The sequence below is a fragment of the Dipteris shenzhenensis genome, chromosome 20, assembly GCF_047967505.1.
Source record: "Dipteris shenzhenensis isolate YYH24624 ecotype China chromosome 20, Dip_SZ_1.0, whole genome shotgun sequence".
NCBI classification, from domain to species: Eukaryota; Viridiplantae; Streptophyta; class Polypodiopsida; order Gleicheniales; family Dipteridaceae; genus Dipteris; species Dipteris shenzhenensis.
The window spans coordinates 31,009,767-31,026,094 of record NC_141615.1 but is presented as its reverse complement, the minus strand read 5'-3'; the positions used below and the strand labels follow the sequence as shown (position 1 = coordinate 31,026,094).

Sequence of the window (16,328 nt, the reverse complement as noted above, 5' to 3'; positions counted from 1 at the left end):
ACCATCCATAAGTCTACATATAGAGAAAGGAATACGTCACAGATCGTGACATCCCCTCCCACTCAAAATAAGACCCTGGTGGAGATAATGAACTGATGTAGAAAATATCACAGTAATTCTGAAAATACTGCTGTAAAATGTCAGGGTATTGCTGTAAGTCTTCATCAGATTGCCAAGTAGCGTCGGAGTCGTCCAGATCTCGCCAAAGAACAAGGAATTCCGTGATAAGTCGATGTCGAGTCTCTCGCTGTCCATGGTCCAAAATACGCTCAGGAATAAGGAGAACATAATCGTCTTCGATTTCTCGGACATAATCACCTGCAGGAGGAACTGCTTCATCGCCTTGGAATGTACGTCTTTAGCCAAGAAATATGAAATGTCGGATGGATTTTACCCCATGAGGATGGTAATTCCAATTTGTGACTTAAAGATGAATTTTTCTTGATGATCCGGAAAGGTCCATAGTATCTTGGTCGCAACTTAGGAAACACAGACTTAACCGTCTTATAGCGATGTGGGGCTACAAATAATAGCACCATGTCACCAGTGTCAAATTCCAGGTGACATCTATGTTTGTTGGCAGACCCTTGATACCGCTCTTGCGCTTTTCGCATATGATCCCTGACTTGGAGTAGAATGTCTTGCATTTCTTGAACCAGTTGATCAGCTAGGGCCACTCGATGTTGAAGTACAAAATTCGTTGGTACAATCAGAGTGTGTCCATAAGCTGCTTGAAATGGAGTCATGCTGATGGCACTATGGAAAGAGTTATTATAAGCAAACTCAAGGAGTGGTAGATACTCTTCCCAAGCTACTAGGCGTGACTGAATATAATGTCGAAGCATTTCTTCCAGAACTTGGTTGACTCTTTCAGTCTGGCCATCTGATTCTGGGTGGTAGGCTGAACTAAACAGTAGAGTTGTACCCAAAGATTCGAACAGTGAAATCCAAAAGTGACTGGTAAACTTAGGATCTCTGTCCGATATGATATTCTTGGGCAATCCATGGTGTCGGAAGATGTGTTGTATGAAGAGTTTGGCTATGTCCGGAGCCTGTGCACTGCTTTTGCAAGCAACAAAGTGTGCCATTTTGGACAATCGATCAACAATTACCATAATCTGAGTGTTACCTCTGGAGGATCGTGGTAGTGTTGTAATGAAATCCATGGAAATACTTTCCCACCTTTCAGTTGAAACTGGAAGAGGCTGAAGAAGTCTTGCTGGAAGTCGTCGGCTTGCTTTCATTTATTGACAAGATAAGCAAGATGTAACCATTTTGATGACGTCGCTTTTCATCTGAGGCCAGTAGTATGTTGCACTAAGTAACCTATAAGTCTTGTTGATGCCTGGATGGGCAGCATAAGGAACTACATGATGCTCTTTTAACAAAAGACGTTGAACATCCTTGTCATGTGGTACACAGACGCAGGATGAGAAAATCTTCTGTTCGGAAGTCGAAGGTTGATCTTTTGAAAGAACTTGTACTGCTGTGCCGAAGTCTTTATCATTGAAATACTTCCCTTTGAATGAATTCGGAACATCCACAGATAATGTAGAGATTACCATAGCTGATGCTAGAGTTAACCTGCTGAGAGCATCGGCAACTACATTGCGTAGTCCTGGAATGTACTCAATGGTCATGTGAAAGTTGGCCAGAAACTCAACCCAACGTGCTTGTCGAGCGTTCATGACTAGCTGAGTAAAGATATACTTTAGAGAGTGATGGGCTGTCTTAACCACCGAGTCGGCTCCCATGAGATAATGTTTCCAAGAGCGATAAGCATGTACAACGGCAAGAAACTCCTTATCATAAACCGGGTATCGGGTTTGGATATCGGAATGTTTATGGCTGTCAAAAGCAATAACTCTACCTTCTTGCATCAAGATTGCTCCTGTAGCGATGTCGGAAGCGTCGGTCATGACCTCAAATGGAAGGTTTGGGTCAGCAATAGCCATAACTGGTGCAGTAGTGAGTGCTTGCTTGAGTTGTTGGAAACTATACTCTATTTCGGGAAGCCATTGAAAAACTACTGTGCTTTTCAATAATTCGGACATAGGAGCTGCGATTTTGGAAAACTGATAGACCTTTGTATGGTAGATCCAATCCGAGAAAAGAGCGGACATCATGAACATTCTTAGGAGTAGGCCAGTTTCACATTACCTCGACCTTCTTGGGATCCACAGAGATGCCTTGAGCTGAAATAACATGTCCCAAATATTCGAGTTGGGTCTTGAAGAACTCACTCTTCTCAATGTTGATGTAGAGAGAATTTGCGCAGAGAACTTCAACTTGGTGAAGATGTTGTTTGTGCTCATGTAGGGATCTGCTGAAAATGAGGATGTCATCGAGGTAAATGATGACGAACTTATCGAGGAAAGGCCTGAAGATGTCGTTCATTAGTGTCATGAATGTGGCCGGGGCATTGTTAACCCAAAAGGCATGACCAAACATTCATAGTGTCCATACTTTGATCGAAAAGCTGTCTTGTACTCATCCCCTTCTCGTATGCGAATTTGATGATAACCTGAACGAAGATCAATCTTTGAGAATTGTGTTGCGTGTAGAAGTTGATCGAAGAGGTCATCGCTGCGAGGCAATGGATACTTGTTTTTTATAGTGAGCTTGTTGAGGGCTCAGTAGTCGATGCAGAGGCGCATTGACTTATTCTTTTTTTCACAGGAGATCCGAAAGGGTTGCGACTGGGCCGAATGTGACCTTTGTCGAGTAGTTCGGTCACCTGTCTTTGGATTTCTTCATTTTGAGTGTAAGAAACCCGATAAGGAGGTTTCGACGGTGGATTACTGCCGGGAATAAGTTCGATTGGGTGATCCACTGGTCGTCGAGGTGGTAACTGCTTTGGCAATTCCTATGGAAAAATATCCAGGTAGGGCTGGAAAAAAGGTTGGTTGAGGTATTCATGAGGATCCTTTGTTGGTGTCTCCTCTACTGATATAACCAACAGAAGTGAAGTCTTTACTTGACGTTTACGAACTCACTTCTTTACTTGTAGGACAGAGGCAACTGGGGTTGAAGGAGAGTCCCTAGAACCAGTTAGCTCAATAAGTTTTCCATGGTGGACAAACTGGATAGTATGGCAGTGAAAACTGATTGATGGATCATAGTCGTAGAGCCACTGTTGTCCAAGTATGACATCGTACCAAGAAAGAGGCATGATGTCGAAGTTCAACTTGTCCGTATAATGTTGGATGCGAAAAGACAAGTTTTTAATCCTGGTGTTGCACAAGAAGGTAGTTCCATTTGCGAGTTCAATCTGATAGTCCATGAGACTAGGACTAGTGGTGGTCAACCGAAGTTTGTCGACCATAGAACTAGCTAGGAAGTTATGAGAGCAGCCACTGTCGATGAGGATAGTGACCGCTGTTCCACGAATCGATCCTTGAACACAAAGTACTTGACTGGCCAGGGACGGTTCGGGGTTGCTGGCAAGGCTCAGGTGGATGGTATTTGCCATTCGAACAGCTTTGCCTGTCTTGTCTTGTGCTGGGGTAGCATCTTCTGTTTGGAAAGTGCTAGGTTCCATATTGGAATTTTGCTTTGGTCACTTGGGACAATCGAACCATCTATGGTCACCTGTACAGATGGTACAAAATCCTTTTCTGCTGGAGTTGTTCTTCTTGTCAGTGGTCGCACCTTTATGTTGGGGATGACGGTAATGACTTTGTGAAGAAGAAGAGGCGTGATCCTTGGAGGAGTGCTTCTATTGGAATCCAGCATAAGATTTCTGAGACTTGTGGGGATCTTGAGACTGTCGCTGACCTTGATTACCCGAGTTTTTTCTAAACCTAGGGTTATCTTGAGGGCGAGCACCTTTGGCCATAGTAGAGTTCTGTGTTCGATTAGCACTCTGCTTCCCTGTGTTTTGAAAATCTGTTATGCGCTCTGCGTAAGCAATAGCGCCAGCTGTGGTGGTGATGTTTGCTTTAAGGACATCAATGCGTAACGAGGGATTTAGGCCTGAGATGAAAGCATGAAGGCGATCATCATCAGTTAACCCATCAATCTCCAGTACCAATGTGGTGAACTGAGGTTACTGCTCGTGAGAGTACAGGAGTAGGTTGCAGAGTCCACGGATCTAAGAAAGGATAAGGAGCTGCTGTCGGGAGTGGAGGTTATCCAAGAGAAGGAGTGCCTTCAGAGTGTAAATACTATCTTGGGGAAGGTACAACCTGTATAGGAGGATATCTGGGAGCTGAAAGAGGTGGAGAGTACCCTGGAGATGCTGAAGCTGAGGGGTAAAAATCTCTCCAAAGATGGACAGCAAACTCGTGAGGAATATCGGGTTCTGGGTATCTTCGTGTCTCGTGGAACACAACCTGGACTGTGCTGAGGAAGTAATGTAACTGAGGTGCCTCACGCAGAAGGTATAGGATGTGGTCCAGATCACTAGGAGGGCACGTGACACAGAAGACCCACGATGCCAAAGCTCCGAAATGGGCTGGTTGTGCAATCTGAACACGATATTGTGTGGTAGATGATGCCTGAGGTGTCCTTGAAGGGACGGGTGAATTACCAGGGGTTTCCATGCTTTAAGGAAGCGTCTTTCATTTGCTGTAATTTGATAATGACAAGAGAATCCTTAGAAGTAGACTGGAAAGAATCCACCTGGCATTGATTTAATCTGCCAATTTGTTGCGTAGAAAAGGCTTGCAGATCGCTGTCCGGAGGTCCATACTGCTGTCCTTGCAAATCCTCGTGGATGTGTGAACCAGAAATACGTGCCGGGTAGACTTTCGAGGCAGATAGCGGCGTTGGCTGAGGCTTGATGCAGAAAAGGCAGATTTCCTGCGTTGATTTCAGAGAACAAGTGCCCGTGGGATGCGAGGAACAGAGCTCGGCCTGGTTGGACAGGACTGGAAGGCAGCAACAGGGCGAATTTCACAGGCTGTCTTCATCGCGATAGAGGGGCTGAACCGCTGCTGATCTGGCAGGTAAGGTGGCGAAAAAGAGGGGGCAGGCTGCGTATGGCGAAACAGCAGGCTGTGGCTACCAAGGCTGGATCGCAATAGAGGGCTGGCGAAACAGGCTGCGGGCTATCAAAGGCTGATGCGCGGCAGCAATGGCAGGTAATCTGGCGCTGATCTAGCGCTGCAGGCTGGCAGGGACTGGCAGGAAACCAGGGCAGCAAACCGGCGAGGGGCAGGGCAGCAAACCGGCAAGGGGGCAGGGCAGCAAACCGGCGAGGGGGGGGGGGCTGCATAGGGAGGCGAGCCTGCTTGACGAAATCCGTACGGGCGTCAAGATGGAGCGTCCCTTTTTTTCGTTTGTGGCTGCCTATGTTGGGTGGTTGCCCAAAAAATTAAAGGGTGGGTTTATTTGACCCTTAGGTAGTCTAGGGTTAGACCTAAGGTATGGGGCTGGGTTTTCCTTTTTAGCCCCTCTAGGTACCCTTTTTATAAGGTGCTTGGTGCCAAAAGGTGTGCCGATTCGAAGGGGTGTGACCCTTGGAATAGGTGTACCTTTTCATGAAGGGGTGTGACCCTGTTTTTAAAAGGGGTGTCCCCACATGAAGAGGTGTGTCCTTTTTTCCACGATGGGGTGTGTCCCTTCGGTGAGGAGTCAAAACTCTTCATCAAAAGGTGTGTCCAATGGTGGAAAAGGTGCATCCCTTGGTTTTGGGACAGCCCAAGCACATGAAAAGACACGATTTTTGTCGTGTCCATTCACATCAACTCGTGATGTGTGGGAGATGGAGAGGCCATTGATGACTTTAGGCAGGGTTGGCGCTAAAAATTTTTACGCTCATTCTCTCCATTCCATGCACAATGTGCACGGATATCCTTCTAGCGGAAAGAGATGTTATCAGATCGGCGCTAGAAGGTGGGGGGCATTTCCTACAGGCAGGAGCGAAATTTGCTCTAATACCACTGTAAGAAATCCTAGATTTACTATATTTAGAAATGTGCTAAGGAACAAAAAGGAGACCGAAATAGCAGAGAACAAGGAATATTTGTATTACTTGAGTGTCTGTAGTGTAGCTGTAGTGTGTCATCCATACAATTGGGCCTCTCTTATATAGAGAGTGGGGGGCATTTCCTACAGGCAGGAGCGAAATTTGCTCTGATACCACTGTAAGAAATCCTAGATTTACTATATTTCGAAATGTGCTAAGGAACAAAAAGGAGACCGAAATAGCAGAGAACAAGGAATATTTGCATTACTTGAGTGTCTGTAGTGTAGCTGTAGTGTGTCATCCATACAATTGGGCCTCTCTTATATAGAGAGTGAAGAGTCACACATGAAAAGGTGTGTACTCCAAAGTGTATGTGCATGAAGAGGTGTGTACCCCTTGTGAAGGGTGTGACCCTTGATGAGAGGGTACATTACAATAGGAATGTCTCTTGTGAAGGGTTGTGCCTCATAGGAAGTGTCCTGTCGAAAGGGCATACCCTTCCACAAGTGTCCATTCATCAAACCATCCATAAGTCTAGATATAGAGAAAGGAATACGTCACAGATCGTGACACACGAGACCGAGACGCACAACATCCCTTGACGGGCGCCAGCGTCCCATAACCGACTATGCACCAACCAGGGCGACATGACATACGGAGGATTCCGCTCCGCTCCGCTCCAGTCCTTCTCTTTTCATTGTTACATCCAGATGTATTTGATTATGTATGATCAGACTTAGGGTTCAGCACGGGTGATGATGCTCGTTTAAGTAGCTCCACCCTTACTGTGATTTGTATCAGGTTTTCTTTCAATCTCATAGACCCATCGGTCTTCCGAAGACTCTAATAAAATTTCTTTCTTTCTTTCTTTCTTTCTTTCTATCTTTCCTCAGCTTTCTCAACTCTCTTTTACAGTTTACACAGCTCACTCTCAGCTCTATATTTCAGTCATCTCTCAGTTCTCTCATAGGATCTATCACTTCTAGTTTTCACTCTCTCACTCACGTAGTAACCCTGCATTCCGGTAGACAGCACAAGCCTCTTCCTTGCCTTGCAGAAGCGTCCTACATCGTCAATGTGGACAGCATCAAGGTCTCGGTATTGGTCGGCGTTGCCTCTCAGGTCTTTGGGTCTGCTATATGTGTGCACAGTGAGCTCTTCAGAAGCGTGTTCCATGCTCTCTTGAAGAGTGTTCTTTGTATTTCTCAGTTCTCCAAGTATAAAGCAAATTCTCCCCTGATTGGGGGAGGGGGCCCTCAGTGGGTACAGGGACCCAATCAGTTGTCAACTCTACTCTCTCTCTACCCTCATCTCCTTTCTCTCTCTATGGTAAACAACGCTCATTCCTTGCTAAAGGTTTAAAGAAGGTCTTACTGTGAATTACACGATCAGATAACCGTTGCATGCTACATTGGTATCAGAGCTTCGGTCTGTATCCAGCTTGACTACCGCGAGTATATGGTTGTGTTGAGGTCCGGAAAGGACACACAATCAAGCGCCATGGAAGAGTCAAGAAAAGATTTCAACCGCGAAGACTTTGAAGAGGAGAAAGACTACCAACAAGATACGCTTCCGCCAAATGCTCAAGAAGTGATGGCGAACCTTCTAGAGCAGAATTGGGTCTTGCTGCAACAACTCGAAGAACATTCATCCCAGCTGGAAGAAAGCAGAAGACAACTGGACCAGACAAAACAACGTCTGGAGGAAAAAGAAGCAAAAATGCCGCTGGAAGAAAGAGGAACCACAGATTTTGAAAAACTGCTCTTGTTGATGCGTGAGGAATGCAAAAATGAGGAGGCACTACAACGCGCAGAGCTCGCCCAAGCAGAGAGGTAACAAAAGCTAGACTGAGAGGCGATGCTTCTCCAACACAAACAGATGTTAGCCGCTATGCAGGCAAGTTTGAGCACAGCGGCCAGCTCCGCCACGGCTTTGCCATTGACAAAGGTAACACCACTCACTCGGTCCACTCCAAATTTTATTAAGTATAATGGTAAGTGTCACCATTCAGCAATTTTGCAATTTATTCATCAGTTTGTAGCTCATTTTCCGTTAGCGTGGATTCAAGATGAGCAAGATAAAGTCCACCTTGCAGCCCCTCATCTTACAGGTGAGGCGGTGACTTAGTGGCAGCATTGGGCTAGTAAGCATATTGACCCAAAAACCTTTAACACGAATTTCGTTTGGGCAACGTTTGTGGTTGACCTCAAAGCCCATTTTCTCCCACCCCAATATATGCTTAACCTGGAGGATGAGTTCGCTCGTCTCTCCCAAAATGGTTTGCCTGTGTTGACATACAGTAATAAGGTCATTACACTGGCGCAACAGTTGGGCGTGACGGAGAGTGCCAAGATGAAGCAATTCATTCGAGGTTTGGACACGAACATACGTTTTACCATTCCGAACTTTAACCCGCCGGATTACGAGTGGGTCGCGCCGCCCGCAAGGGTGCCATGTGTGCACTTGTCTATGTCCAGTGCCAGATCACTATAGTTCAAGCCGCTCCTCCGATGGGGCAAGCAATGGTGGATCTCCTCCAAGAGTTCAAAGGCATCATGCTTCGAGACGATCTGCCACCCCAACTACCTCCCAACCGACGTCATGCCCTTTGGTCTGAAGAATGCACCACCAACATTCAACAAGATGATGTCCCGGGTATTTGCAGAGTATATTGGGAAGTGCCTGTTCAGCTTTCTCGATGATATCCTTATCTTTTCCGCAATAGCCGAGCAGCATATTAAGGATGTGCGATGTGTCCTATAGTTATTACGTGATAACCAGCTATATCTCAACGCAAAGAAAAGTGAATTCGGATTGCTGGAAATTCAGTCTTTGGGCTACATCATTAGTGCTCAAGGGATTCGATTGGACCCTGAGAAGATCCAAGCTATCACAAGTTGGGCTATCCCCACGACTGCCTAGGAGATCCGATCCTTTGTGGGTTTGTGTCAAGCATACTGCTTGCACATGCGGTTTCTCAACATACGCAGCCCCTCTTACAGATTTACTCAAGGGGGTAAAGACACGCAGACAAAAAGTTCAAGTCACAGGCAAAGCTTTGCAGGCCTTCCACGACTTGCAACGGTTGGCCACGACAGCACCAGTTATGAAGATCGCCTCTTGGGATGATCCATTTCTGGTAATCACAGACGCTAGCAATGTCGCCATAGGGGCAGTTTTACAGCAAGAAGATAGGCCCGTGGCATACTACATCAGAAAGCTTAACGATGCCGAAAAGAACTATTCAGTGTATGATAGAGAGCTCCTCGGTGTCATCCAGGCATCAAAACATTGGAAACCTTTCCTATACGGACGGACCTTCATGGTGAAGACAGATCACCAAGCCCTTAAGTGGCTTCAAACAATGCCTAGTACACAATGGAGTGATCGGCAGCAACGGTGGAGTCAGATATTCCAGCAATTTGGGAAAATGATCGAGTACGTTCCCGGCAAAAACAACCCCGTTGCAGATGCTCTCAGTCGGAAAGGTTCCATCCAGACCATTGAGCAAGCCAATGTACTCGAAATCAAAGGGAAGGATCTTGATAGCATGAAGGCACAGTACACGGAGTCAGCAGAGTTTGGCACACAGTTTCAGTTAGCCGTGACACTTGCTCCAAGCCATTACTCATTAGAGGACGGTTGGCTTTTCTATAAGAAAAGGTTGTGTACTCAAAGACAAACGACAGTTGCTTCTTCATGATGCCCATGACGCCCTTACCGCTGGTCACAGAGGTATCAACGGGACTTTAGAGAAGTTAGAACGCTATTTCTATTGGCCAAAGATACGAAAGGACGTATACGGCTATGTGCAAAATTGTCAAATATGCCAAAAGGTCAAGGCTTCCCACAAGGAAGCGGCAGGCTTACTTATGCCATTGCCAATCCCCGACGGTCCTTTCTAGGACATAGGTATGGATTTCGTGGGACCACTTCCAGCATCCGCAAGTACGTGTAATACTCAATGTACTATTGTTTGTCGCTTTAGTAAATATTGTATGCTCATTCCCTGCAAACAAACGGCCAGCGCTGAAGATGTAGCTCATTTGTTTATCAAGTATTGGTATCCCATTGGAGGGTTGCCAAAGACCATAACAACCGACAGGGACTCTAAGTTTACGTCTAACTTTTGGCGAGCCTTGTTTGATAATTTTGGTACTAAGCTACAGATGTCCGCAATTGAATGACGAGACGGAAAACTATAATGTTATGGCATTTGATATTTTGAAATCATCTTGTCATGATGCTCAGGGAAAGTGGGAGCAGTTTCTTCCACTTGTGCAGGCCATTATAAACGATACCTATTCTTCGAGTATTGGTCACACACCTTATGAAGCGGCGTTTGAATGGCGATTTACCTCACTCCTCACCCGGATGGTGTATCCATCTCTTGAAGCCAACAAAACCACCGAATCCATGGCAGAGATTACAGAGTCCGTAAAAAGCCGCATCGCCAAAGCTCAAGCATCGTATACATGCCAAGCTAATAAATCCAAACGAGATGTCCAGTATAAAGAGGGTCAATGGGTGTATTTACGCATTATCAAGCAACAATTGAAGCAAGTGGGCAAGCGATGCCCTAAGCTGTCCTTCAGGAGCTTCGGACCGTTCCCTATTATTCAAAAGATCAACGATGTCTCAATGAAGTTAGGCCTACCAGACAGTTGGACTATGCACAACGTGTTCCATGTAGCTTGGTTGAAGCCATATTTTGGACCTCCTCTTTCAAGCGGCTTTCAGGCCCAAACACTCTACGGTGGATCACCTAGTCACCCTCCGAGTTTTGATGGACGAAAGCCGCCTCAAGGGGAAGCCACTCTTTTGTTGTTTTATTGATACAGTGCCTTGAGACGTGCTATGGGAGAGAATGCAATGCATAGAAGTGCCCGAGGGGATAAGGTTCACTGTCTTTAGACTTTATGAGAAAGTAAAATGCCAGCTGAAATGTAAGGATGGGATGTCACAAGAATTCTACAGTAATATGGGGGTCAAACAAGGATGCCCGCTCTCACCCACCTTGTTTGGTTTGTGCATTGATAGACTTGAGGAATTGGTGCACAAAGAAGCATGTAAAAGAGAATTGTCCAGTCTTAACCTAGCAGGTTTTGTGGATTTGGTTGCTTCTTTATGCAGATGATGTGGTTGTTTTCACTGATAGTGAGAGCAAGATGCAACAAATGATGGATATACTCGGCATATTCTGTTCGGAAAGTGGGTTGGCTGTTAATGTTACCAAAACTAAACTCATGACAGTCAAAACTATACAGCCAAGCAACCCCCCCTCAATCTCATACATGGGTCAACCAGTTGATACAGTGCACTCATTCAAATACCTAGGCATTGAAATTCCAGCCAATAATAAATGGAGCAGCTGTGTGCAACGGAGACTTGATAGGATAGGGAAAGTATTACCAATTTGAAAATGACTGCAGTAATAGCAATACAAGAAGATGGCATGTACGAAACATGATTTTTGGGGCATATGTGATACAGACACTGCTCTATGGAGTAGAGGTGTGGGGTGGGAGTATATCATCCTCGAAATGGAATGATTTGGAAAAAATGCAGAAATCTTTTATTAGGAGACACCTTGGCATCAAGGCTACTACACCCTACTCTCTACTACTTCTAGAGACAGGATGCTTACCCATAGAGTTACATGCTTTAAAGAAGGTACTCACATACATTACAAAGGTCAAAGGCATGGATGCTGAAAGGCTAAAAGACAAACAAGAGCAAGATTTTGGCATCTGGATGGGCACTAGATCTGAGAAATTGGTTCAGGAAGTGGGAGGTAGAGGAGTACTTGAACTACTCACCAGAGGAGGTAGATGAAGATGCTTTTCATCGTGACCTGCTGAATGCACTACACAGGAAATGGCAAACAGCTAAAAATAGAGATAAGTTCGAGTACTACTGCACATTTATCAACCCCCCATATTGGCCCACTTATACGGCAGAGGAGTCAGCCACGCAGAAGTACATTTGCACACCTATGGCAATGCATAAGGGGAGGGCTTTGGCTTCACTTCGCACCCGATCACACCAGCTGCAAATTGAAATAGGAGGATGGAAAGACATGCCAAGAGAGAGCAGAATATGCCAATTATGTGACCAGGGTATGCCAGAAACAGAAGAACACATGGTAATGATATGCCCTTACTATGCACACATTAGGAAAAAGTTCAGCTCTCTTCTTGAAGGACATAACAGACTGGCTGATTTGTTACATAAGGGGTCACCCTCAGCTTTAGGAACATTTGTATCTAAGCTTTTCAAGCACAGAAACTCACCTAAACATAAAGGTAGTTTCTCTTATTACCCTCCCCTTTGAGGGAGGAGTCTTTATGTATGTAAGGTTTTGTATTGTTTTAGGTCCCATAGGCCGATTTTTGGTCTTCAGAGGACGATAATATATTCTTCTTCTTCTTCTTCTTCTCTCTCTCATCAGCCTGGTCTTCCGACAAAAAGCCCATCATATTCTACTTAGACTATGTTCCTACTGCAGGATCAACTCTAGAGACATCGAGATGCTCTTGAGAGGGCAGACCATCTACAATGACAATGTCACCACACTCTCACATTCTTCCCCCCAGCCTCTTAAGTGTCAAATCATCTCAAGCTTGGTGCAATTCTTGCAGCCATCCTCCTCCACCTGGGTATAATTGCCTTTAGAGAGATAGAGATGTTAACCTAGGGGCATATGAAGGTGGCTATCTGCATGATGTTGGTTATCTCATGAAGGCTAAATTTATAATACACATACACATCATGTTTGTGCGATCCCTACCATTACCTTGGAGAACTTATGAATCTCTCTCTCTCTCTCTCTCTCTCTCTCTCTCGCTCCAAGTATCATCAGGTGAAAAGATAGATTGTACTAGGTGGTAATTTTTTGCAACATCACATTTAAGAAAATAAAACGTTATAAGAGAGAGACACACACAGCTCAAAGCGTTAATTATTGAAACACTTGCATTGGTGCACGTGTGTGTGTCTACAGATAGATAGGTAGAGAGAGAGAGAGAGAGAAGCGTTAAATATTGAAACATAGATTGTCCATGCTCTTTTATGTGACCATGTTTCACCTTAGCAATTGCAAGCTGCCCAAACTGTAATACATATCTTCACAAGAAAAGTTCCACCACCATGGAGATTGTGTTTACATTTGGATGCAAAACGTTTTCTTTTCTCTTCCTAGGCAAAGGGGGTGCACAACTTGTGATTTTGTTCCAACCGCAGACCATGCTTGAGAACCGTTCTTCAGTTCAAAACAATGTTTCATTCATAGAGTCTCATATTTTGAGATGCGCTTAGCACTTCCTACGTATGCCCTTTTGAAAAAAGAAAATTTATATGGATTAGGCATATGGCCATAAGTCTTAGGAAACTTTATAGGGCCATATGGATTAAGTCTTTGGATTCTCTGTACATACATAAAAATACACACACACTTGGAATTATGTGACAATCTGACCTCATTATACTGCAGTTTAACCCCAGTTTCTTGCTTTCACGAGATGAATATCACTAAAGTGTTCAACGGAAGGCAGACGAGTTTTTTGCATGTCTTTTCATTTTAGGAGCGCCTACCTACTTCCTGTTGGAAACCAAAAAGAAGCTTGGCACTGGATGTCTGCATTTCTTCCAAGCGTAAAGTTCTGAACCCAAGAAACAAACAATTAGCAGACATCTTAAAACAAAGGCAGGGGAAGAAAAGCTGGGCACAACCTGAGGACAAACAGCTCGAACAGGCGGGTAGCTTCCCGACTACTCTGCATTTGAACAAAACTCCTGCAGAATTTAGAATAACGTTATCACGCTGATAACACTCTTTAAGCTAAGGGTCCTATCATCTAAGTCAAAGAGTTGGTGGATGACACAAGGCTCCTACATAAGGGCTTTCTTCTCTATATCTATCTCTTCTCCATCGCTCTCTATCTCTATCTCTTCTCTATCTTTAAGGAGGCTATACACAAACCTGCCGCATGGAGGAGTCTTGAGGGTTGCGGGTGCGAGGACACGTGGCGACAACAATGGCTCTGAAGTTTGAGTGGGCCACATGGGTGACGGGGTGGGCCACGTGGTGTGGCAATGGAACACATGTGGGCGACGATGGGCCATGCTACACGTGGCAGAGCACGCTTCGCACGGACGCGTGGTGGCGATAGGTCAGAAGGAAACGGGGCTGGTCATGTGGACGACGGACCACGTGGTGGCAATGAAACGTGGTGCGCATGCTACATGGGCGGCGACGAGCCGTCACTTGGAGTAGAGCACGCTGTGCACAAAAGGGACATGCGGTGACAAGAGAGAGAGAGAGAGAGAGAGAGAGAGAGAGAGAGAGAGAGAACTTTGTGTAAATTTGGTATGAGTGAACTTGTGTAAAATTGGTGGGATTGAAGACTAAGTTCAAACAAATAGTATTTTAAGTTTTGGAACCACGACTTTGCCATGCTTTTCTCATCTCAAAATATCTCTATGTTTATCAATCTCCCTTTTAAGGAATGTGAGTTGTTTATCAAGGCCTGTTAATATTGAAGGAGATATCAAACGCTTTTTGTCCATGTTTTGCAATTCAAAATATTAGAAGATAAGTTTGTAAGTCCACTCAATAACTCCAAATGAACACTCCAAAAACTATACACGTCACTCTTTGAAGTGAGCTGAAAAGATTGGAGCTATTTTGGATTGGGTTAGCTTGGAGTTTTGTGAGGTGAAGGTTACTGAGATGAGTGTTGTTTCCAACACAACCTTAAAGAGAAAGTCCAAATCATACGTATGCACATCCAAATTTCCATCCAAAATATTAGATGCTTTTGTCAAGGTGAATAATTTTAGGAGATGCATACACATGCACATACTCAAGCCCTCTTGCAATTTATAGAGAAATCAAATGGCACCCCAAATCACATGTATGCCAATGAAATAGAACACCATAGCATATTATGGAACAACCTTTGTATTTGAATCTCCATTCAGCACTTTTGTGAATTTTATGTTCTCACACACACACACACACACACACACACACACACACACACACACACACACACTCACTCACTCACTCACTCACTCACCCACTCACATGCATATATGGCATAATCACACTCACATAATCACATACACATATATACATAAACACACACATTCTCTCTCTCTCTCTCTCTCTCTCTCTCTCTCTCACACACACACACACACTTTTGCACGGCTAGCTTGCACTTTACCAAGTGAATTATAGAAATCACAGTTTTTTATCTGATTGGCCACTAATGCTCACATGTACTTTGTTGGATGCTTTTTCTGTTTTATGCAGGCTGTCATCGCTTTGATTGATGAGTGATCTACTGGGTGATCATATCTGAAGAAGTAGTGCTATCACTAGGATTGTTGCAAATATATTTTATTTACATATGGCTTGGATTAGTTTGATTTGTTAAGATTGTTCTTTTATTAGCTAGCTCATTGGCACACTATGGATGTATGATTGGGCTGATTTCATAAAAATTTGTGTCAACCTTGGAGCATTCTTCATGATTGCCCTGGTAGTAATATCTTTGGCTTTTTATGACCTCTTAGTTTAAGCTGGTGTTGTCGGTTAAGTATCCTTGGTATTTAATATGTTTTGTTGGTTAGTTTATCAATTATTTTATGTTTATAATTTATAAGTATGGACATATAGGTAAATTGTCCCCTTTGTTGTTTCTCTTTTTCTCTTTTTTATTTTTATAACTATGGACATATAGTTTTTTCCTTTTATAAGGCTAGACTTATAGTTTACGTTTTCCCTCTACAAGTATTGACATATAATTAAGTTAACCTCCTCTAACTCTTGACAAATACGTACCATCAATGCAATAGATGCATGGTGTTTTCATGCTCTTAGGCTCAAATGTTTAGTAAGGATTGCTCTTTATGAATTGGTTCAATCGTACAATATAATCGTGTGTTAGAGGCATAAGATGTATGGACTGCCCAAAAAATCTTTGGTTGTCCTTTGATTAATTTTTGATACTCCTTAATATATTCCCTTGAATAAAATTTCTTTATTGGCCCATTAAATTTAAATTTTCTATGTTGTAAATTTCCTACGTATTAATTTCCTTTTTGCTATTGTAATTAAATATCCTATGTTTTAGATTCCATTCTTAGTCTTGAAGATGGATTGCATTTACCCATAGCCTCCTGGTTGCTTGCAACCTTTGCAAACATTTCCAATCATTTGCCTTTTGCATTGGAGTCTTGGTGTGAGCCTGGTGTCCGGCCTTATACTGTGCATACGGGTTGCTAGCCTTAGTTCACTGTGCTCCCCATACCTCACCGATCTTGGATTCTGCTCCATTGGATTTTGTGGTGACTGGCACTCGCTCTCCCTTCTACAACATTCACATGGCTTCTTTCCAGGTACTGTGCTGTC

At 44.1% G+C, this 16,328-nt stretch overlaps 1 protein-coding gene across 1 annotated transcript in view; it reads right to left on the bottom strand.

Annotated features, from left to right (window-relative positions):
- The window catches only part of LOC147889531 (uncharacterized), a 41,978-nt gene extending 28,003 nt beyond the window's left edge, over positions 1-13,975 (bottom strand). Inside the window, exons 1-3 of the mRNA XM_087391269.1 lie at positions 13,893-13,975; positions 13,643-13,705; positions 13,505-13,572 (exon numbers count right to left, since the gene is read on the bottom strand). Of these exons, the coding sequence (XP_087247395.1) occupies positions 13,505-13,572; positions 13,643-13,705; positions 13,893-13,975 (214 nt within the window). The remainder of the gene's footprint in view (positions 1-13,504; positions 13,573-13,642; positions 13,706-13,892) is intronic.
- Positions 13,976-16,328: the final 2,353 nt, after the last annotated feature.